The sequence below is a fragment of the Chelonia mydas genome, chromosome 4 (assembly GCF_015237465.2).
Source record: "Chelonia mydas isolate rCheMyd1 chromosome 4, rCheMyd1.pri.v2, whole genome shotgun sequence".
Lineage (NCBI taxonomy): Eukaryota > Metazoa > Chordata > Testudines > Cheloniidae > Chelonia > Chelonia mydas.
In genome coordinates this window covers 89,834,316-89,858,670 of record NC_057852.1, presented here as the reverse complement: position 1 = coordinate 89,858,670, position 24,355 = coordinate 89,834,316, and the positions used below count along the sequence as shown (strand labels likewise).

Here is a 24,355-nt window from a genome sequence, read left to right as displayed (position 1 = left end):
CCACAGAGCTGGCCCTACACATTTGCATAGGATTTTTTCAGAAAATGTAAAAATCCTAAGAAAGGCACCAATTCCCCTGTGTGTATAATCTCCCCCAGCCTCCATCAACCCCTTCTCCCCAGCTTGAACCCTGATGCCTAGGCACTAATGACTCTAGTTCACACACACACACACTCCTATCACTCACTCCTGCTTCCCATGCACCGAGCATTTATTAGTGGGTTCCCCCACATGTACATACTTCTGCTTTCCTCCAGCCCTCACTCACTCTTGCCCCTCCATTCTAGGGTGACCAGATAGCCAGTGTGAAAAATCAGGACGGGATAGTGGTGCGGGTAATTGGAGTTTATATAAGACAAAGCCCTGAATATTGGGACTGTCCCTATAATATCAGGACATCTAGTCACCCTACTCCATTCGCTTCTGCTGTTCACCCTCACTCCTGTGCCTCCATAAACCTGCTCCTCACTTCTTCACCCCACAACTACCCATTCATTTTTCACTGATGGGCCTCTTACCCCACAATATTCATCCCTTATTGCTGGGCCTCTACCACCCCATACATCATCCATGCTTCTCTGTATACTTCCCAGCCCCTCATTCCTGAGCCCCTGCAAACTCACAGATGTCTGAATCCCTCTTCTTCCTCTTCACAGACCTATTAATTATTTCTGCCCCTCCTCAACACACACACACTCCTCACTTGCCCACCATCTTTGGCGCCATTTGCATACAGCCATTTGCATACTTCCTGGGCCTCACCCAATGGAGTGAGAGAGGAAAGGAATTCATCATCTCGCCAGCAGGAATATCTTCTCATTTCTTCTTTGGAGAAGGTGCCAGATCTGGTCAGTAGACTCAAGGGAAGGGTAGCTGCCAGGAGCCAGAGGAATTTACTCCTGCTCCCTACTTAGGGAAGGGGAGAGAACCAATGGGGATCTTCATTGTCACTCCTCATTAGCTTAGAGGAAGGAGAGCAGGTGGAAGAGCTCTGCACACAGAAAATAGAAGGGAGAGAGATCATGCAGTGCCAGTACTCCCTGATCCCCACTGATCCCCAGCACTAATACTGAGTAACAGTCACATGGTAACCAGTCTCATGGCATACATGCACCTCTGAATAATTAAACTAACAACTCCCTGTTTGGATCCAGAGTTGCCTCTGAAAGATGCTATCACTTGCCTGCAGAGATGTTAGTGCACCAAGGTGTGCATGTAGAGGTGTACAAACACTATTTTAAAATGAAACCCACCCAGCCATCTTTTAAATATTAGTAGCCTATGTGTATTATCAGGCCAGAGGCACTGGTCCAAAGAAGCCTTGTAAAACACCTCAAATAAGCCTGCACAGCTCAGCAACAGAGCTGCCCCTGCTCACACCAAAGCAGAGTGCCTCCCGTTCTGGTTTAGTTACGCAGCACAGCTAGTCGCAGCAGGTTGCTGAGGAGCGGACGCCTTCTTGTACAGCCTCAAAGACCATTTTAAAATGAATCTTTTCAGAGCTATGAAAGGATTCATCTGGACTTCCTGAAAAGCGACCACCCAGCGGTCACACGCATGAGAGTGGACTGTGACAACACCTACATCGGTGTCACTTACAAGAATGAAGACAAGCTAAAGGACAGGGAGAGTGGATTTGATGAGCAGAGGTTGAGTGCTGACAGTGGCTACATCATCCCCCTGCCTGACATTGATCCCGTCTCCGAGGATGAACTCGGCAAAAGGAACAGGCACAGGTAGTTGCTGCTTACAGTACATTATGGGCCAGATTCTGTCATCCTCACTCACCCTTCTACTAGACTGGTCCAGATTCTGATATTCTTACTCTTCTTGAGTAGCACCTTACTAGAAAGATAGCCCACTGACTTCAGTGGGGCTACTTGTAGAATTAGGTACTATTCATTATGAGTCAGGGTATAGAGCAGGGGTGGGCAAACTTTTTGGCCTGAGGGCCACATCAAGGTTCCAAAACTGTATGGAGGGCCGGGTAGGGAAGACTGTGCCTCCCCAAACCCTAACCCTATGTGCCCTCCCACTTCCCACCCCCTGACTGCCCCCCTCAGAACCCCCAAACCATCCAACCCCCCCTACTCCTTGTCCCGTGACCACCCTCTCCTGGGAACCCTTGCCCCTAACTGCCCCCCCCCGGGATCCCACCCCCCTATCCAACCCCCCCTGCTCCCTGACTGCCCCAACCCCTATCTACACCCCCGCCCCCTGACAGGCCCCCCAGGACTCCACCCCCTATCCAACCCCCCACCCGCTCCCTGATTGCCCCGACCCCTATCCACACCCAGGTCCAGCTCTACAGTTTTTGCCACCCCAAGCAGTGAAAAAAACTGCCGCCGTGGATGGCAAAGGGGAGAAGCTGCCACCGATTTGCCGCGCCGGCTGGCGGGACAGAGAAGCTGCCACTGTGGCTGGCGGGACAGAGGGGCTGCCGCCGCGGAAACACTTGGAACGCTGGTGCCTGGAGCCAGCCCTGTCCACACCCCCACCCCCTGACAGGTCCCCTGGAACCCCACCCCCATCCAACCCCCCCTCTAAACCCCCTTTCAGAATGTGGCCCTGCGAACATGGGTGGAGGACTCAGGAGGAGCAAGGGCAGACGCACAGCTGGAGAGAAGCAGCAGTTTCCCCTTCAAAGCGCCGCTTCTCTCCAAAGGCGGCTACGCAGCCGCCCCCCTGAGCCGTCCGCCTGCGTTCGCCGCGCTCCCGCCACCCGCACCGCCCACCTGCTCCCCTGAGGCTGCAGGTGAACCTCCCTTCCTGCTCTCCCCTGCCCCTGCAGTGCAGCCCTGTCCTGCGCTGGTGGGGCGGCACGCTGAGGCTGCAGGGGAGGGGCCAGGGGCAAGGCTCCCAGGCCAGGAGCTCAAGGGCCGGGCAGGCTCAAGGGCCGTAGTTTGCCCACCTCTGGTATAGAGTGCAGCTCTCTGTAACTAGCCCCAGTGATTTCAATGGGCAGCCCATGAAGCCAGGTACTCGTTATAGCCTGGGACCTGCCTACGCAAGAGACCTGCTCTCTTGTACTGTACTGCCATAGAGAAGGAATCTGGCAGGATGTTACCCAGGAGGCCCCTCGCCTTTGGGATTAATTTTCCAGCTTGGTTCAACATAACAAAATTGACTGGCCTTTGGGGCACATAGTAAGCCCCATTTGTTCATCTGGGAATGAGTGAGTTGGAACAGGGTTTGAGGTATGTGAGGGATTGATTGATTTTATTTCAGAACGGCTGGTTCTTGTAATAGGGTTAGGCTATTTCAGAGGGGTTTTCTGTGATTTTTAATTGGTGACAGAGCTTTTGGATGGGATTCTTATCAGTGGATTCTTATCAATATAAATAGATACATAAATAAAATACCTAATGTGAATGAGGGTAGCTGAATGTAGCACAATGTGGCTAGCAGTATTTTCAGCTACATTCATTTTATACTCTGTTAATTATAAAGTTAAGATCCTAGGAGCCAAGTTTTTGTACCTTTAGACTATTATCAAGAGAAACTGGAATGAGGTCATTTTTGACCATGGGGCAAGAGTTTCCAGGCCTGATCTAAGCACCTTTGGTCTCTGTTGTACCATCTTTTCCTTAAGCATCTCATTCCCTTTCTTTCCCAAGTTTTTCTAATTATCCATTTGCCACAGCAGTGTCTGATATTGGTTGGTGGGGACTTCTTTCAAGTCTAATATTTCACTCATGAATACTGTATGGATGAGTTGGCAGGAGGCATTTTCAGGAAAGTGTGGTCAACTTGCTCCCTTGAATTCCAAAATGATTCATTATCCTCTGGTGACTTCCTCATACCAGATATCAATCACCCTAAGAAAAAGGTAGTTAGAGATCACCTAAGATAACCCAAGGTGCAGAAGGTTGGTGCATAGATCCACTTCCAGGTCAATGAGTCAACTGTTAGAAATTCAAATATCATGTTTATTTCATTATTATTATTTCACTATTATAGCTCCTAGTTTCTTTGCCTCTTACAGTTCCCAGACATCTGAAGAAAGTGCCATTGAGACTGGTTCTAGCAGCTCTACCTTTATCAAGCGAGAGGATGAGACCATTGAGGACATTGACATGATGGATGACATTGGAATAGATTCCTCAGACCTGGTTGAAGACAGCTTCCTGTAATTCACATGGAATTAATGGATATCTTTGAGCTATGTCACAAGAGAAAGCTCGCCATGTGCTCTAAGGACTTTTTACTCTGTAGAGAAAACCACTTTATTGCAATACAAAGGATGTAAGGAAAGTAGAAATTTGTTCCCAGCGCACAGAGATCATCCTGAATATGAAAGAGTGGGACATGCTGAAGTCAGCTTTTCAGTGTTGCTTTTTGTAGTACTTCAGTAGCATCTCAGTGGTATTTGCAGTTTGAATAGGTAGAAGGACAAAGGCCGTAAACAGACCAGTTTTGTGTTTCAAGGGCATTCCTGACTCCGATGGATAGAATTTCCACTGCAGCAAAACATCACCATTGTAATTATGTAAATAACTGTCTGCTCAAGGATCTTTTGAGGTGTGCATTGAATATATTCTCTGGATTTAGAAGAGATCACTCAAGATTTCTGTGTACTTTGCCCCTCAATCTCAGCTGCTGCTGAGCTATCATGTGAATGAAGTACATGCAAAAACCACTTTTGAAACTTAAAGGTACTGGAACTACATAACATTTTACTTTTTACAGTTAATGCAAATAAAAGGGAATAATAATAATAATTAATTAATTTAAAAGCCTTCTATAACATGTGTTAGAAGCCTAGTGAATCTTTAACTATAGAAGATAGCTGTTTTCATAATACTACTGTCAGTAACACTAACTGTATAGTTTATAACTCATTGTCCTTCAGCAAAAGCACAGTTTTTAAAACTTTAAGTAGGTAAAGAGATTTAGGATTCAAAATGTTTATATGAAACAATTATTGTATTTGACTGTATACGATATAATAATGGCTCTGGTGAGCTAAAACTAGTTTCACTGTAGAAAAGAACTTTGTGTCTTCTAAGACGTGAAGAGTTAGATTTCCAGCATCAGATGAGTGGCTTTCCTAATCAGATGTTCTAAAAGCAATTAATCACCCTTTGATTTACTGAGGTTTTTTAAATTTAAAGCTATTTTTAAACCTTTCATTAATTTACACCATGTTTCCCAAGTTACTGTAAAAGGAAAGTATGACTAATCAATAGCGACATCATTGTTAGTATTTAAATAATATTTTGCACATCTATTCAAAAGAGAGCTTACTTTGGGGTCATATGTGAAAAACTGATTTGATATTTGAACTGTTCTGGAAGCAAATAAGGAAGCCTTGTTTCTTAGCCTGAGACTCCAGATTAAATGTGCAGTCATCATTTTGCAACACATGTTCTTATCTTAGTTTTCAGGTTTCAATAGAAGCAGAGGAAGCTGGCTCTGTTATTTTTACCAGCCCTAACTATAAGACAGGTAATTGCTTTCAAGTGTGTTGGTTATTTTGGTCTGACTCCTTCGCTTAGAAAAGAGGGAGTACAAAATTTAATCCACTCTTGGTTCTGCAACGTTTGTTTGTTGACATCATACGTATGTAGAATGTGCTATGACTGCTGCTGTCACTATACGATGTGTTATTGATACAGGATGCTTTGGAAGTCTTACAGATGAAAATAAGATACATGCCAGTGATGAGCCAAATCCTGTTTGGTGCCCAGCTTTTAAACTCAGTAGGAGTTGAGTGCACTGAGCACCTAACAGGAAGTTCTCAGTACCTGAAATGTCACAGTCAACACAAATGAGATCCAGACTCAAGCTTGTGAGGGAATTTTTTTTCCTATTACATGTGGAAATTGGACCATCAGTGAGTGACTAAACAGAACAAAGTGACTGGATTCTGAATAACAAACTAAAACTAAACTTGAAGGACCAGTTAGGCCCTCAGAAACGCTGTGCACTTCCTCTTGACTTCACTTATTACGGACAGTTGTGGGTGAGCAGAGGAGAGCAAAATTTGGTCCCAAATGTAGTACTGCCATTATTACAGACAAATCAGCATGGGTTTGAATTTCAGAATGTCACATGGCTAAGGCCACATGCAGTTATGGATGCAAATGAGGCATTTGCAAACAAAAGCCGGACAAATTCAAATTGGAAGTAAGGCACAGATTTTTACCAAGGAGGGTAATTAACCACTGGAAAAAACTTCCAAGGGAAGTGATGGATTCTCAAGCACTTGATGGCTTCAGATCAAGACTGGATGCCTTTGTGGACAATAGGCTTGAGGTAAACTCAAACTATGCTTTAGTCAAACACAAGTGAGTGGGCTCAACACAGGGGTAACTGGATGAAATTTAAGAGCCTGGGACATACCAGAAGTCAAACTAGATGACCTAATTTTCCCATCTGGCCTTAAACTCTATGAATCTATGAAACACAAATGGCCTGTTAGATAGTTGAAGGGTCATTTGCACTTCTTATTTTGTGACAAAGCTGAGCCCTGGCACCTCTGGGCTTGCTATGTCAGTTATGAAAGTTAAAAAAAAAAAATGCTTGAGCCCTAGTACCTAATTGCCGGAGCCCCAGCACCTCTTTCATTACAAATTAAGGACTGGCCAATTGAGACTACAAATTTGTGTGTACAGTCACATAACTTCATGTTCAAATTAGGCAAGCATTTCTGCATATGACCCACATTTCATCGTGTTTGAAATCAGGCCTTGTAGGTTCAGTGATACCAAAAGATAGGTCATGTAACATTCTTATATTGTCTCCCTTCCTCTTGTTGGTTTCATTCTGAATCTCACAACACATCTTGGGACTGGACATATGCTTTAGATTGGCACCAAAATATTTACTGGCTATCCAGTCCCATTGCAAACGTAAGCCCCTCAGTCTTGCGAAGAGTTACATGCAGATGGAAACCTGTTGTGCAGAACCCCATTGAAGAAAGCGGGGCTCAGTGCAGGTGAAGGGGTCTGTCCGACCACAGCTCATTGCAGGATTGGGGTCAGAGATACTCGCCTAGAAAAAATTATTTGGATTGTAGTATAATGGGGAGTTGTTTTGTTTTATGTTTTCAGCATTGCAGATTTTTTTTCTTTTATGGCTTAATTTTGAGAAGCCACCAGAAGAGAAATTCCCAATTCCTTCTGTATAATGACAATCAAAACTTTCCTATGAAACATAACTTCTTATTTTGAATGGCCAATCAAATCCTTAAAATTTGGGCTGCAACTTGTACAAAATGGTCCTATTATATGATGAAGGACGTAAGATATGGTGATGTTATACATCAATATGTATATATGTATTTTTATATAGACTTCTAGGATACTGCCAAAACATTTATGACAAGCTGTATCACTGCCTTTCTTTATATTTTTTTTAACTGTGATATAATCCACAGGCACGTTAACTGTTGCACTTTTGAATGTCCAAAAATTATATTTTAGAATAATAAAAAAAAAAGTATGTGTTTCCAAAGTGGTAGTGGTGTGAAGTGTTTGAAGAAGGGCTAACTGATATGAGTGACTGAAGGTACAACACGTATTACATGTGCCCCTGTTCATATTTTGTCTTAAATCCTGTAAATTAAGATCTCTATATTTCAATAAATGATATATAATTTAAGGCTATGTAGGGGTCTATACTCATTTAAAGATGATCACTTGATAATGAATCAGGCTTGCTCCATTTGTCAATGACATTTCCTTAATTGAGTTTTCTGCATGCCATGAAACACCAGGGATAAAAAGTATTTTGAGCCCCACAGGTGAGCGTAGGGCAAGGGGCTTGAATGTCACATGACATTTGAAGTACGCTGTGCTCCCCCTTTAAAATGTAGCAAGAGCGCTATTCCAGCACCTGCTGCCAACTGCAGAATACAGACAAAAACGTGGAGGCCCAGCTGTTCTTCCAAGACAGCAAAACATCTCCACCGGGGTGGGGGGAGGGGGGGGTGTGGAGCACTGGCCAGTATGGCAGCCGCTCATCCAGTTTAGCTCCCAAGCGAATGCTTGATTGGGATCCTGGCCTGCTCATCTGTGAGTGTGCTGCTGAAAAAGGTAAGATGCTTCCTGTGCTCTCCTCTTCCTCTCCACAAGGGCAGCTGCACAACACAGGAAAAGATTTTACCTCAAGTTTAAAAACCAACAAAAATAAAATACTGAAAACTGTAGGGCGGAGGTTTCCCACTAGCATTCTTGATGAATATGGGGGTTGAGATGATACTACGTTTAGAAGTCTGCAGTGGCACTTTCTCTGATGATGGCTAACTTTTTGAGCTTGTCCCGAGTTCGGTTTCATTTAGAACCAAACAAATGCCTCACATGGGCCTATAGTCCCACACGACGTAACTTAGTACAACTGATATAATTGTGTCTGTTTCTTTAGAGGAATCCCCAGACTCCAGCATTACAGCTGTCAGATTCGCTCCTTCGCTCAGTGAAGTCTGTTGCAGTTTGCCATACATTTCAATGGAAGCTAGCTAGGGCCCAGGTGTGGAAAAATATCAGTTACAGGAATTCAGACTTGCAACCTCCTGTTTGTTGCTTCTGCCCATATTAGATGAACTCTGAGTACCATATCAACTATCTATTGAATCAGATTCTCATAGAGCAAGAGAACACTTTATTTCGCTACAAACAGAACAGCACATAGACATCCCCGAAAATGTTTCAGGCACCCCCTAGGTCCTAAATTCATGGTACAAGCCACAGCAATGGGCCTCACTTACTTTGCTCTTGTCACAAGGGAGCTTGTCTTAAACAGAATGCTGCTTAGGCCCAACTGTAAGGAAGACGGGTTCACTATGTATTCATCCTGCAATTTATGCCTTTGCTGCTACCCCTCCCAGTTCTATTTTCACCTTTCTGGAAAGTCAGCAAATACACATTCAAAATCAGAATTTTCTTCCCTCCTGATATTCGGTAAAAGTTGGCTAGAACTGAACAGTAAGTCGGTTGGCAGAAAGTGATCTGCACCATAGCTTGAATCCTTACTTATGTGAGGCGTTTCCTGACTCACTTGAGTTAAGCTTTGCAAGGTCAGGCCCTCTGTTTGTAGCAGGGAATTATGCTTTAAAGAGTATAAACTGATGCTTAATCAGAGTAAAATCATCTCAACTGCCAAAAAGAAATAAGTGTAAGAGACTATTTGCTCTGGATTTAATAAGTGCGGTACACACATCTGTTGCCACTAGCCCATAAATTTAAAGCTTAAAATCAGACCACACCTTGCAGCATTAATCAACTTCATACACTCATAAGCATTATGATTTGATGATTGATATATATGTACCATAGACTTTTCCTTCAGTAATTATTAAGGTTGTCAAGTGATTAAAAGCATTAATCATGATTAATCGTGAGATTAATTGTGCTGTTAAACAATAAGAGAATACCATTTATTTAAATATTTTTGGATGTTTTCTACATTTTCAAATATATTGATTTTAATTACAACACAGAATACAAAATGTACAGTGCTCAATTTATTTTTGATTACAAATATTTGCACTGTAAAAAAACAAAAGAAATAGTATTTTTCAATTCCCCAATTACAAGTACCATAGTGCAATCTCTTTATCATGAAAGTTGAACTTACAAATGTAGAATTATGTACAAAAAAACCCTGCATTCAAAAATAAAACAATGTAAAACTTTAGAGCCAACAGTCCACTCAGTCCTACTTCTTGTTCAGCCAAACAAATTTATTTACATTTGCAGGAGATAATGCTGCTCACTTCTTGTTTACAATGTCACCTGAAAGTGAGAACAGGTGTTCTCATGATACTGTCATAGCCAGCGTCGCAAGATATTTACGTGCCAGATTCATATGTCCCTTCATGCTTCAACCACCATTCCAGAGTACATGCGTCCATGCTGATGACAGGTTCTGCTCGATAATGATTCAAAATAGTGCGGACCGACCTATGTTCATTTTCATCATCTGAGTCAGATACCACCAGGAGAAGATTGATTTTCTTTTTTGGTGGTTCGGGTTCTGCAGTTTATGTATTGGAGTATTGGTCTTTTAAGACATCTGAAAGCATGCTCCATGCCTCATCCCTCTCAGATTTTAGAAGGCACTTCAGATTCTTAAACCTTGGGTCGCATGCTGTATCTATCCTTAGAAATCTCACATTGGTACCTTCTTTGCATTTTGTCAAATCTGTAGTGAAAGTGTTCTTAAAATGAATAACATGTGCTGGGTCATCATCCGAGACTGCTGTAACATGAAATATACTGCAGAATGCAGGTAAAACAGAGCAGAAGGCATACAATTCTCCCCTCAACGAGCGTCATCAGCATGGAAGCATGTCCTCTGGAATGGTGGCCGAAGAATGAAGGGGCATACGAATGTTTAGCATATCTGGCACGTAAATACCTTACAGTGCTGGTTACAAAAGTGCCATGCAAATGCCTGTTCTCACTTTCAGGTGACATTGTAAATAAGAGGCAGGCAGCATTATCTCCTGTAAATGTAAACAAACTTGTTTCTCTTAGTGATTGGCTGAACAAGAAGTAAGACTGAGTGGACTTGTAGGCGCTGAAGTTTTACGCTATTTTGTTTTTGAGTACAGTTATGTAACAAAAAAAAACATTTGTAAGTTGCCCTGTCACAATAAAGAGATTGCACTTCAGTACTTGTATGAGGTGAATTGAAAAATATTATTTCTTTTGTTTATCATTTTTGCAGTGCAAATATTTGTAATAAAAAATAATAAAAGTGAGCACTGTACACTTTGTATTCTGTGTTGTAATTGAAATAAATATATTTGAAAATGTAGAAAAACATGCACAAATATTTAATAAATTTCAATTGGGATTCTATTGTTTAATAGTGTGACTCAAACTGATTAATCGTGATTTAAAAAATTAATCACGAGTTTACTGTGATTAATCGACAGCCCTAGTAATTAATAAATTATATCACTTCTGAAAAGTGTATTCATACCAGGTATGTAATGTGTGGTACTCTCTTCAGTTTGGTGTTTAAATACATAATGATAAATGTATCAAAGATATGTGATTATATTCCATGTTGTGGGATACAAGCTTGTTCCCTGCTCTGGTTAGCATGTGGTCATTGATATTTATTTACTAACGCTTTAACCTGTTATGAGAAGTGCTACTTTACTATATCATTGACTTAATAATTCCCCTCTGCAGCATGTGGGGGTGGGCTACAGCTAACTATAACTATAACCCATATCCACCAAAATTAGGAGCCCCAAATATACCATCTCCCAGTGATTCCCTTTCAACAGACATTCCTTCCTTCTTTAGCTCAGCACCACTTTCTCCTTTTTGAGACTCTTGCTCCTAGCACACACAGATTCCTTGATTTTTCTTTCGCCACAGTCTCTTTGACTTTCTTTTCACCTAGACAAACTTGAACTATCCTGCTCTGGCCACCCAGAGACTGCCCTCACTAGGGCTAGCCAGAACTCGCCTCATCGCTCTCCCCTCTGTCCAGTAAGCACCCAAAGAGATACCTTTAAACGTAGCTTTTCCAGCTGTCAGTCTTTTCTCATCCTCGCCACTGGGTGTGGCGAGATCATCTTCGTGTTCAGTCTGCTGTAGGCCAGTTCAAGCTCCTTCATTCCTTCTCAAGCCAGCCTGAAAATGTGCTCGGAACACTTGCATAACAAAGATGCTGACATGCAAGGACTGCCCAGCTACAGCAACCTCATGTTCTGGTCACAACATGATGTGACCGCAACTCTTCATAGCAAGATAAGCAGGAACTTGTGCATAGTGGTGTTCCAGGTGCATGCAATCTACCTATGAGGCCCTGCAAAAGGAGTATGTTCAACATCTTCTTTAAATAATTGAACGTTCAAACTGTACCCAACAAAAGACAAGAGAAAACTCATACCTACATGAATATTGTCTGCTATACATTCACGAGTCGGATTTCTATAGAATTATACATTTGATTCATGACAAAAATCCAAACAGAGCAGTATATTATTAAGGGTTCATTGTGCTTCTGAGGGGGATAAAGTTCTTTGGTCTTTGACTCATGCTACTTCTAACACTGTGCAAGGCCCTCTATGCTCACTTTGAAATATAGGGTCAGAATCTACATCATCTGAGTGGGAATTTTGACATTCATTTCTGCTGGTCATATTTTATCAGCTGACACAGGGTGAATTGGGTCTTTAAGGGGAGGACAAGCCCACTTCTACCTGTGTCTGGTTTTCCTCCTAAATCATGGGACAGGGATTTTGGCCAGACTTTAAAAGCTATTTAGGTGCTTAATGATTCCAGAGGCAGTAAGGAACCTAGGGACTTTTGAAAATCCTACTAGGGGCCGTTATGCATCTTTAGGACCTAAATAATTCAAAACAAGTCTGGCTCTAGGTGACTGAGAACTAGGTCTGCTGAGACATAGGAGGCAACCTATTTTCAGTAAGGAAGAGAGATGGCAGGCACAGCAGTGCGCTGGGAGACTCTCCAGTGACTGGGGAAGGCTACATGGTGGGTCCCTGCTGGGAGCGAAACCTATGGAAGGACAGAAGCTTGCTGAAGAGGCTTCTGAGTGACCAGCTGTGGTACTCTGTGGAGATGGAGCCAGGGAATGAACGCAACCAACTGAGGCAGGAACTGAGCAGAAGTATGAGGTGCTTATGGGAACTGGGACAGTTTAGACCTGAAGTCAGTCTGCTGTTTTTTAGTATAGGATCTCAGGGCCGGGGTTCCTCTATCGTGCAGCCTGGAGGTGTTAATGAAATGCCCTTGTGATCCAGGGACAAAGACATAGCCTAGGGATCATCAAAGGAATTGTACATCTTGAGGAGGACAAAGGTCTACTGGCTCTGAGTTCAACAACAGGGACTGTGGTCAGCCCCTGAACATGGAGAGAAGGAACCCCCTACAATCTGGGGTGAAGGACTTGATGATCATATGTACCATATGCAGTGGGTGATGGCACAGGAAGGCGAAAAGGTTTGTGGCTATGTAGCTGGACTTTTATTTGCCCTGGAAGGGTGAGCCAGAGGTAGAACTGTATGTGGAGGAAGGAAGTTCTGTTTCGTGAATGATTTTGAGATTTTAAAATTTGGCTTCATTCACAATTGAAGTGAAAACCAGACACTTAAAAATTCTGAAAAGTCCCAAATTTCATTTTGTTCATTCAAAACATTTTGTTCCATTAAAATCCAATGTTTCATTTTGATTTCAACTTTTAAAATTGTTTAGGATATTATGCTATATAAAATATAATACACAAGAAAAACATTGATACAAAAATATAACTTCAAAAATGCAGAATTGAAACAATTTGTTCTGATAATGTCAAACAGGAGGCTTTTACATTGTTGGAACTTTTTTTTGAACAAAATTCTGGCACAATCAATCTGATTTTTCAAAGCATTTTGATTTTTGACAGAACCACGTATTTCAATGGAACATGGTACCATCAAAGTTTATCCCACCAGCATTAGCCAGAGGGCCAAAGCACTTAACTCGTCCAACCTGCCAGAGAGACTGAGGGAAACTGAGACCTGGCACCCTGGTGACAGGATGGGTGAGATGACTCTTCTAATGGCCTTATGCTGGTGAAATTGTTTGCCTATGGAAGCTATGTGCTGGGCTGACCTAGCCAGAAGCAACATCAACCCACTGATCAGGGAAAAAATGAAAAAAGCTGCTTGGCTTGTGTATACTTTTTGAACAATAAAGGTCCTTTGGGGAACTGGATGGCTCCTGGAATTGGCAACTGGAAATAGAGCCTGGAAGCTGCAGTTATCCTTGATGCTTATGTACCCCTTGCCTCTGTGGGAGTCATTGGCTGCAGATTCATTGGCCCTATCTCACCTCCCACTCCCACCACATTACCTTATCTCTGTTCCCAGCTCCTTCCATATGCCCATACAGCTGGCTGTTACAACTTACATAGGTCCAACCCCTGAATGGGATCCACCAGAAATCCTTCTTCCCCATGTGGAATTGGAAAATGGAGGGTTTCCGCAACAGAGATGTGGCTTTTTACTGGGGAGAAAACACCCACAAATTTGAAACCCCTAAATATTGCTAAAAACTGAAACAAACACTTTTTTCTGACAAAAAATTTAAAAATTTCAAGGAAAGTGAAAATTTTCATTTAGTTAAAAATATAACTTTCCACTCCCCCCACAAAAACAAGTTTTAAATGAAAATTTTTGTGATGGTATGTGTACTCCACACAGACTCTAAAAGGGTTAATGTGGCTCTGTGAGGCCAATTATGCTACCTGACTGCACCTGGAGAGTGAGCCGGCCAGCTAGGCTTAATTAAAGATGAGTCCCAGGTGGGAGAGAAACTGTGTGATTAGTTTAAATACAGTAAGTGTGGACCAGAAGTGTGCTGCAAAGAATGAATGCTGCAATACCTGTCTTGGTACTTGAGGGTAGAACAGCAAGCAGGGTAAAGGAGGAAGGCTAGTGAGAGAGTTGGCTCTGAAATCCTCTCAGGAGTGGCCAAGTCTGTCAGGAGTGATATAGAGCCACAGGTGGTGAGCCCTGAGTGTAGGATGAGGCATTTCAGGGAGAGAGCCAAAGGGATACTGACAGGTCTTGCTTGAGGAAGGCTGAATTTGGGTTAAGTTGTACCTTTGGGGTTTGAGATTTACTGGGGGATTTGGGAGAACCTTGGGAGCTCTGACAGCAGGGTGAACCTAGAGAGGTAGTGGGGAGACTGCCTAGTAAAAGGCTATGGTGGAAAGAAGCCTAGAGAGGCAGCAGGGCTTGGTTTGACTAGACAGACCTTGCCTGCTTGCTACAGGATCCCTGGACTGGAACCCAGAGTTGAGAGCAGCAATGGGTTCCTCCATCCACTGCTGGAAAAAGGTAGTGTGCAAAGCCCCTTCTGGCCCTCTCCCCAGATATAAAGGGATAAGGACACTCACAGCCCGGAGCCAAAAGGGTGTGAGGACCTTAGGGCTCAGTCAAGCCTGAAGACATGTTGTAAAGACATTGGAGTGTGTATTTGTTGGACTCTAGTTCCACCCCTATTGGGGTAACAGAGTGTGACCTGGTTGGAGGACTGAGTCATTGGAAGAGAGACCACCACAGGACTGGAGTGACAGTTGGCAGGGGGTACTAGCAGGGAAAAGAGCTGCTACACCATACCCAGCCTCAGTGGGGCACTCCAGTGGTGAGTCCACTCTTCTACACTACTCTACTTACAAACTCTCAATGTTCTAATGATTTCTTAAATTTATTAGTAATTTTAGTCACTAGCACAAGTATATTGTATTTGGTTCAGTAGTGTAACTTTACAAAAATCCCTCATCTTTAAGGCATTTCTTAATCCATGCTAAAAGAGAAGCTTCTCCCATCTGGCCACAAGATGGAAGCATCACACAAAAATCAATACGATAACACTATTTTCCTTTGTTTTGTTCACAGCACCACCTCAGACAGTGAATTCTTCTGAAGCCGCTGAGAGCCTTCACAAATTTTGGAGGTAGGTGACAAGAGATTGTCCTTCATGTCCAAATGCTTTGTTGGATACCATGTACAGATTCAAAATACTTCCCATGATTTTCCATACAACTCAAACTATGGTGGGTACTCTTCTGAAAGAGGTAAAACAAATGACCAAATTCTGCTCTTAACTGAGAGGAAACTGGAGTAACTCCACCAAAGTCAATGGAGTCACTTAATAGTTACACCAGAGTCTGGTGCAATATTTTTAGTTATTGCAATTCATGTTGAAATATAAAGCTCTGATAACCTAAAGTCTGTGTAGTAAGCATCTGAGTAGTCCCTCTGAAGTGAATGGAATTTAGAATTAAGCACTTAAGTCTCTCTGGGGCTTGGGGCCTAATCTCAAACTCAGCTGAGATTAGTTTCCATTGCATCTAAGAAAATTTGTAATAGTTACCAACATTATTCTCCTATCATGTTAGCAATTGGCTAGTTATCTGAGGTGCCTGTATAACCTACACACCTTCTGGGTGTAGTGCTCTGTCCCATCTGTCATCATGAATAGGTCGGAATATGAACAAGAGGCTGCTCGGCAGCTCTCCAACACCACTTTCTACAAGCTATTACCCTCTGATCCCACTGAGAGTTACCAAAAGAAACTACAGCATTTGCTCAAGAAACTCCCTGAAAAAGCACAAGGTCAAATCTGCACAGACACACCCCTGGAACCCCGACCTGGAATATTCTATCTGCTACCCAAGATCCATAAACCTGGAAATCCTGGGCGCCCTATCATCTCAGGCATTGGCACCCTGACAGCAGGATTGTCTGGCTATGTAGACTCCCTCCTCAGGCCCTACACTACCAGCACTCCCAGCTACCTTCGAGACACCACTGACTTCCTGAAGAAACTACAATCCATCGGTGATCTTCCTGATAACGCCATCCTGGCCACTATGGATGTAGAAGCCCTCTACACCAACATTCCACACAAAGATGGACTACAAGCCATCAAGAACACTATCCCTGATAATGTCACGGCTAACCTGGTGGCTGAACTTTGTGACTTTGTCCTTACCCATAACTATTTTACATTTGGGGACAATGTATACCTTCAAATCAGCGGCATTGCTATGGGTACCCGCATGGCCCCACAGTATGCCAACATTTTTATGGCTGACTTAGAACAATGCTTCCTCAGCTCTCGTCCCCTAACGCCCCTACTCACGCTATATTGATGACATCTTCATCGTCTGGACCCATGGAAAAGAAGCCCTTGAGGAATTCCACCATGATTTCAACAATTTCCATCCCACCATCAACCTCAGCCAGTCCAGTCCACACAAGAGATCCACTTCCTGGACACTACAGTGCTAATGAACGATGGTCACATAAACACCACCCTATACCGGAAACCTACTGACCGCTATTCCTACCTACATGCCTCCAGCTTTCACCCTGACCACACCACACGATCCATTGTCTACAGCCAAGCTCTGCGATACAACCGCATTTGCTCCAACCCCTCAGACAGAGACAAACACCTACAAGATCTCTATCGAGCATTCTTACAACTACAATACCCCCCTGCGGAAGTGAAGAAACAGATTGATAGAGCCAGAAGAGTTCCCAGAAGTCACCTACTACAGGACAGGCCTAACAAAGAAAACAACAGAACGCCACTAGCCATCACCTTCAGCCCCCAACTAAAACCCCTCCAACGCATTATTAAGGATCTACAACCTATCCTGAAGGATGACCCAACACTCTCTCAAATCTTGGGAGACAGGCCAGTCCTTGCCTACAGACAGCCCCCCAACCTGAAGCAAATACTCACCAGCAACCACATACCACACAACAGAACCACTCACCCAGGAACCTATCCTTGCAACATATCTATTCAGGGGACACCATCACAGGGCCTAATAACATCAGCCACACTATCAGAGGCTCGTTCACCTGCACATCTACCAATGTGATATATGCCATCATGTGCCAGCAATGCCCCTCTGCCATGTACATTGGTCAAACTGGACAGTCTCTACGTAAAAGAATAAATGGACACAAATCAGATGTCAAGAATTATAACATTCATAAACCAGTCAGAGAACACTTCAATCTCTCTGGTCACGCGATTACAGACATGAAAGTTGCGATATTACAACAAAAAAAACTTCAAAACCGGACTCCAGCGAGAGACTGAATTGGAATTCATTTGCGAATTGGATACAATTAACTTAGCCACTCCCAGTTTCTATTCAAGCCTAAGTCATTATGCAAGGTAACCTATTTTCCCCTTGTTTTTTCCTACCCCCTGCCCCCTCCTCAGACGTTCTTGTTAAACCCTGAATTTGTGCTGGAAATGGCCCATCTTGATCATCATACACATTGTAAGGAGAGTGATCACTTTTACATAAGCTATTACCAGCAGGAGAGTGGGGTGGGGAGAGAGAGAACCTTTTGTAGTGGTAAACACCCATTTTTTCATGCTTTGTGTGTATAAAAAGATCTTCTACACTTTCCACAGTATGCATCCGATGAAGTGTGCTGTAGCTCATGAAAGCTTATGCTCAAATAAATTGGTTAGTCTCTAAGGTGCCACAAGTACTCCTTTTCTTTTTGCGAATACAGACTAACACGGCTGTTACTTTGAATTCTTCCTTAGAAGTTTTTAAGGTCAGGCTTGACAAAGCCCTGGCTGGGATGATTTAATTGGGGATCGGTCCTGCTTTGGGCAGGGGGTTGGACTGGATGGCCTCCTGGGGTTCCTTCCAGCCCTGATATTCTATGAAATCAGACCTGCAACAGGCCCTATGTTAGCAATCTGAACATTCCCTCTGTTTTCATGCCCATCTACTCTAAACCTGTATTCAAGTCAGTGAGATAGAATACAACGAGAAGCTCAAAGTAAATTGTATAGAGTCTTATTCAGCATGATGTGCAACATAGATTCATAGAGTCCAAGAAAGAACCATTATGATCATCTAGTCTGACCACCTATATAACACAGGCCATACAACTTCCCCAAAATAAGTCCTAGAGCATATTTTTAAGACAACATCCAATCTTGATTTTAAAAATGATCAGTGATGGAGAATCCACCATGACCCTGGGTCAATTGTTCCAGTGCTTGATTACTCATTGTTAAAAATGTATGCCTTATATCCAGTTTGAATTTTTGTCTAGCTTCAGCTTCCAGACACTGGAATGTGTTATAAATATCTCTGCTAGATTGAGAGCCCATTATTGAATATTCCCCATGTAGGTTCTCATAGCCTGTAATCAAGTCCCTAACCTTCCCTTTGTTAAACTACCTCGATTGAGTTTTTGAGTCTGTCACTATAAGGCATGTTTTCTAATCCTTTATGCATTCTCATGGCTCTTCGCTGAACGCTCTCCAATTTATCAACATCCTTCTTGGGCTGTGGGCACCAGGATTGGACACAGTATTCCAATAGTCGTCATGTGGTATGAAGAAATCCCTCAAACGTGTGTGTTTGGGGTTGTAGGAGGGGGGGAGACAAAACTGAAATAAACAAAGTTAGGATACAGAAAAAAATAAGACTGCTGAACCTTTAATTACTCGCCACTGCCTGGGTGACATACAGTGTAATACTTTTTGTGTTCGGCAAATGCTCCTGGGGGTCCCATGTTAAAAAGCCTTGCCACCACGTGAAGGGATAGTTTTCTTGCCACTGATGGAATACAGCCTTCTCTGGCTATTGCTAAGTCGTCTCTGCCAGAGACGACTTATCCCTGGGCAGGAAGCATGCTTCTGAAGAACTAGGTTTTTTGTATTTGGAATTGGCTGGATTCCACCAAATGCAGTGTTTTCAACTCTTGTGATTTGATCATGACTTTTTGCAATATTCAGTGTTCTTCTTAAAGCTCCAGCTTGTGGAATCAAGAGATTGCATGAGCATCTCAGCTTTCTGATTTAAAAAAAAGTTTCAAGTGCTCCTGGTTGCAGCAGAAAACTTGATAACGTGAAGCGAGTGCTCGCAACAGTCTCAGAAACCAGCAGGCAAATAAAACCCACAATGTATTTTTGTCAGTCCTGCAAATAGCAGGTTCTGTCACATATTTTCTGAGGGGGGGAAACCCCTTTGCCCTCTACAAGGCCATCATCCCCAATGATAATTACCCAAATGAACTATCCACTTTGAGGGACACACAGACACACACACACACACACGGCAAGCATGTCATGCAAGCGCGTAAACCCCAGCCACCTGCTCCATAGCCCATTTAAGTCAATGGGAATCTTTCCAGTGGCTTTGGTGAATTTTGGACCAGGCCCTGCAACAGGGGATTTAATCACAAGTGCAGGTGGGGGGGCTGTTAGACTCACTTGCTAAAAATCACATCACTGAATGGACCCTGCTAATCAGCCAGGGATAGGGTAGCTACCTGGAGAACATGTTCAATCTGGAGATGGCACAAGACACCAGATTTAAGTTATTTTCTTGTTCTTTTAACTTTCCTTGGGCCTCACAGCTTTGGGTTTGAAAAAGTTTTGGCCTTGCATCAGGTGTATATTGATTAGGAGGATTTAGAGGTAATATGCAGTTTTTGCCTGAGGCATATCCCAATTCTAATGGACAGTCCCTTAAACCAAGACAGTTTTGGGGGTTTGTTTTTGTTTTAAAAGCAACATTATGCCCCTGGATATTCACATAAAACAAACTGCCATTGAAATCAATGGGAGTTAAACGTGAGGGCAAACTGGGACTCAGAGCAGCTGTGTCCTTCAGAGCAGCATTTAGGAGAGTGAGTCATTGCACCTGCAGGGAGGGAAGGGTGAGTCAAACCAATTTTCCATAGTCCTGACCACAGACAGAAGAAAAAGGGGAAGAGATGGCCCTTGGGCAGGGGCAAAGACAAGGAAGGAGGACTGCATTCCTTTTTTGTGCCTCCCCTAATGACAGGCATTTACAAAATTAGGAAGAGCATACAGTCGTCAGCTGCCACTTTCTGGCTACTTCAGTTTAAAGGGACCAATCTTCTGCCAGTCACTTAAAAAGATTATAGCTTACTGGATGTTAAACTAAAGGGTTTTAGTTCCTATGGGGCCAGAGACCCTGGAGGCAGTGCAAGTCATAGAGCCTGCATGTAGATACAGCCCTTGCCTCCTGCAGGAGGTCTGCCAATGTACCTGACTTCCGACCTGCAATATCTTCACTATGCCAGCCCTGAGCGCATGAAGTGGAGAATATCTGTGCCAGATTGCATAGTGGAATAATAGACAGATATCCACTAGGGCAAGACCACTGCACTTGTGATCTATCCCATCTTGAATCAAGGTCTCCTCAGGTAAAGAGTTAGGTAAGCTCTCTTACTGTTCATCACTGCATGTGGTATAAGGCAGTACTTTCTGAAATATTCATATCAAGGTTTTCAAAAAAATTTACTTAAACCAGGGGTTTAAACTGGGGGTTGTGAGGTTATTACATGGGGAGTCATGAGCTGTCAGCCTCCACCCCAAACTCAGCTTTGCCTCCAGCATTTATAATAGTATTAAATATATTTAAAAGTGCTTGCTATGTGAAAGGGGTCACCACTACAAAAGTTTGAGAACCACTGCCTTAGACATTAATGTTTTTGCAAGATTCTTTAAGTCTACAGTTATTTAACTTAGGCCCCAGTTCTGCAAGGACTTAAACGTGCACAGTTACACACACAAGCATTTCTATTTACTTAAATGGCATTTACATGTGTGAAGTTATGTAAATGCTTAAGTGTTCGCAAGATCAGAGACTTAGGTTTTTAGACTGCACGTAAAGTGTTCTGATGTAGTCATGTGAAAGCCTAAAGAGTTTGGGATAAGTATACATTTGCAGTAAACTAATATCTTTCTTATGAGTTGATACATTACCTACCTTGTCCAATCCTATAGTCTTTCCATGTACAGAACTACTACTGAAATCAGTGTAAATTCTGCAGTTAGATTGCAGATTCACATACAGATATCTGGTTGTACATATTTTTTACTTCATCTTGACTTAAATGCTGAAATTTTGTTGCTGAAACATTTTCACACCCCATGGCTTTTGAACTGAAAATTAACACTTTCATTTTGGTCAGAATTTTCCAGTCTTCAGTTTTCTAATACCAAAGAAGCTTCAGGTTACCCGTCGTGTTTCCCCACCCCCATCTCCTCACCCTAACTTTTCCTGGGGAGCGAGGAATAGCTGTAAGGGGGAAGAGACCCAACCATTAAAAACAAAAAACTCACCACAAGTTAACGCTATCTGTTTTTCTTCATGTCATTTAAAAGTTTTCCACAAAAAGTATATACTTGTTCATTAGCCCATTCATTTATAAGCTGACCCCCCCCAAGATGGATAGGTAGAAATAGTAAAAACTGCATGACCCTTTCATAAGCCGACCCTATATTTCAGGAGTTGGCAAACTTTGGCTCCCGGCCCGTCAGGATAAGCCACTGGCAGGGTGGGATGTTTTGTTTATCTGGAGTGTTCACAGGCACGGAGCCCCTCAGCTACCAGCGGCCTCGGTTTGCCGTTCCCAGCCAATGGGAGCTGCGGGAAGTGGTGCCACTTCCCGCAGCTCCCATTGGCTGGGAACGGCAAACCGCAGCCACAGGGAGCTGAGGGGCTCCATGCCCGTGAACGCTCCAGGTAAACAAAACAAAAAGGTACTAGATATTCAATTCAATGATTCCATAGAGTTTAAAATCATCAAATTTTGGTGTAGACCCATTTATAAGCTGACCCCCACTCTTTGATGCATCACTTTTTTACCAAAAATATTTGGCTTATAAACGAGTATATACGGTAGCATCTTTCATCCAGCTCTACTTAAGGTAGATGGAAATTCAAAGAGAACAGAAGATGCAGACTTGGGCCAACCAAGCATTTCACTGGATCGCATTCTCTAAAATCCCATGTTGTTATTGTTAAGCCTACTTAAACAGATTCTCTGCTTCTCACTTGAGTCCAATTGTTCTGAAGAAGGGCAAATCATCCAAATCCATGTATTTTAGGCAACTTTCATCTCGCATCACATCAGTTTGAATAATGTATTAAAATATTGTGAATTCATAATTTGTCAGTATTTTAGCATTTGTGTGGCATGTTGAAATAAAAGAGTAACTAAACTGAGAAGTGGATGGCTTTAGGGGTTGATAAGAGGACATATAACTTGTCAGCTGCTCAAATCCAGCCCAGGTTGCTAACGAAAACAATAGCAATGGAAAGTCTTTACCATCTGACAGCTGTTTGGCTTTGTGTGAAGTGAGTCAGTGACTACTCATATTTTTAGAGCACCCACTATAGTTTCTAGACAGTAGTATCTGTATCCCAGCCTAATTTCTCATGGACAGGTGTCCATGTCATGGAACTCACTAATGGCACCCAACAATCTCTGCTGGCATCATGGAAAAAATAAGTTTAATATGGTGACTGAACTGCCCTCGCTCCTAGAGCGAGTCCCTGCAAGCCCAGGGTTGGGACACCTTGGGAGTGGAAGGCAGGGTGACGAACCATGTTGTACTAGTCCCACAGGTACTTCTAGAACATTCTTCAGGGCTGCTATTTCAAAACCTTTCACAGCCCTGCATGCACTCAAATATATTTGAGGAAAATGTTGAGCCCTTATAGCTCCATAAAATTATGAATTAGCATGTGCTCTGAACTCCCATCTTCCCCATTAGGCTCCTCTTTTGCTTTCTCCTGTAAATCAGTATCAGCCTTTAGGACCTACATCTTAGTAGCAAGGCAGCAAGTTATTCATTTGTTATTCCTGGGGTCTGACTCAAAGAGCCTCATGAGCATATGGTAGCGTCTATGTGCAGAGAGGATGCTGTGTTCAATGCTTGTGATTTATTGTGTTACAGATGTCTGCCTGCAGCTGTCACTCATACAATCCCCCTGCCATCGAATGCTCAAGGGTATAGGAGGAATAGTGTGGGATCTTTCATGATCCCACCTGCTGAACATTTCCCCCTCTCTCCTCTGTTTGTTTTTGTGCAGGTGGTCTTAGTAGCTGTAGCACAGGAAGAAAGGCATCTTCAGACTCCGTCACAATTTCTTGGAACCTGCCCCTACGTCCAACACAAATTGTTACAACATTAATAAATACCCCACTGCCGTTAGAGAGACAACCTGAACTAGCTTTCTCACAATACAAATGTGTGCTATGTACTGTATTTTTTATTCTAAACATAGTTCATGTTATGAAGTTTTCTCCTCAGACATTCTCCAGCCCTTGGCTAGAGTGAGTAGGAAACATAACAATGCAATGCATAATAACTTAGCACAGTAACCTTGCTGTGGTGTGGAAAGTTGTGGAAATACAATAAAAACGAGCTCTTTGTATTGTGCGCCTCACTGCTGATTGCAGCCAGAGGCAATGGCTATAAGGCCACTCTGGGACCCAGTTGTGCCTGGCCCAGACATGGCTGCACAGTGGTCTGGACTGGTCTTCTCCTCCCTTTGCGCGGCCCAAATAATAGCCAGGCACAATTGCATTCTCTGTAGTCAGGAGAGCACAGGAACAGCTGCTCTCTCCATACTCTAGGGGGGGAAAAAGAGAGAGAAACACTTCCCCCCAGGAATAGAGGCAGAGAAGACATAGCTCCACCCTCCCTCTGCACTGGCACATGAAGCAGGAGTGGAGGAATCATAGAGCAAAAGTAGTCTACTCTCCATAAAAGGATGCAGGATTGGGTATGCTCCTTTTACATGACAGGAAGCTCTAGGAGGCATTCTAGCTACCTGATACAAAATGCTCTGTGCTTATATGCTCTAGCTCAAGCAAAAGTTATGGACTTACAATAGGAACCACTGGGTGAAAGTCTATGGCCTTTGTTATGCAGGATGTCAGACTAAAAGATGATGGTTCCTTGGGGCCTTAAAAAAAAAAAAAAAGTCCCCTGGCGCTCAGACTATATACTAGCCCACACACAAGGCTATGCTTTCAGGCAGAAATAGGTTCTTGGAGAGT

General features: G+C 43.1%; 1 protein-coding gene and 1 long non-coding RNA gene across 7 annotated transcripts in view; both read left to right on the top strand.

The window, feature by feature from the left end:
* The window catches only part of PDGFRA (platelet derived growth factor receptor alpha), a 47,347-nt gene extending 39,737 nt beyond the window's left edge, over window positions 1-7,610 (top strand). For all 4 annotated transcript variants that reach the window (XM_037897769.2, XM_037897770.2, XM_043544360.1 and 1 more), the window contains exons 22-23: window positions 1,501-1,736; window positions 3,986-7,610. In XM_037897769.2, the coding sequence (XP_037753697.1) occupies window positions 1,501-1,736; window positions 3,986-4,133 (384 nt within the window). In that variant the 3' untranslated portion in view covers window positions 4,134-7,610. The remainder of the gene's footprint in view (window positions 1-1,500; window positions 1,737-3,985) is intronic.
* A 6,713-nt stretch (window positions 7,611-14,323) lies between these two features.
* The window catches only part of LOC122465341, a 56,172-nt gene continuing 46,140 nt past the window's right edge, over window positions 14,324-24,355 (top strand). For 2 of the 3 annotated variants that reach the window (XR_006290093.1, XR_006290095.1), the window contains exons 1-2: window positions 14,324-15,116; window positions 15,371-15,428. This is a non-coding gene — a long non-coding RNA (uncharacterized LOC122465341). Of the gene's footprint in view, window positions 15,117-15,370; window positions 15,429-23,382; window positions 23,728-24,355 lie in introns of those variants that run through there. The other variant, XR_006290094.1, reaches the window with a different exon arrangement.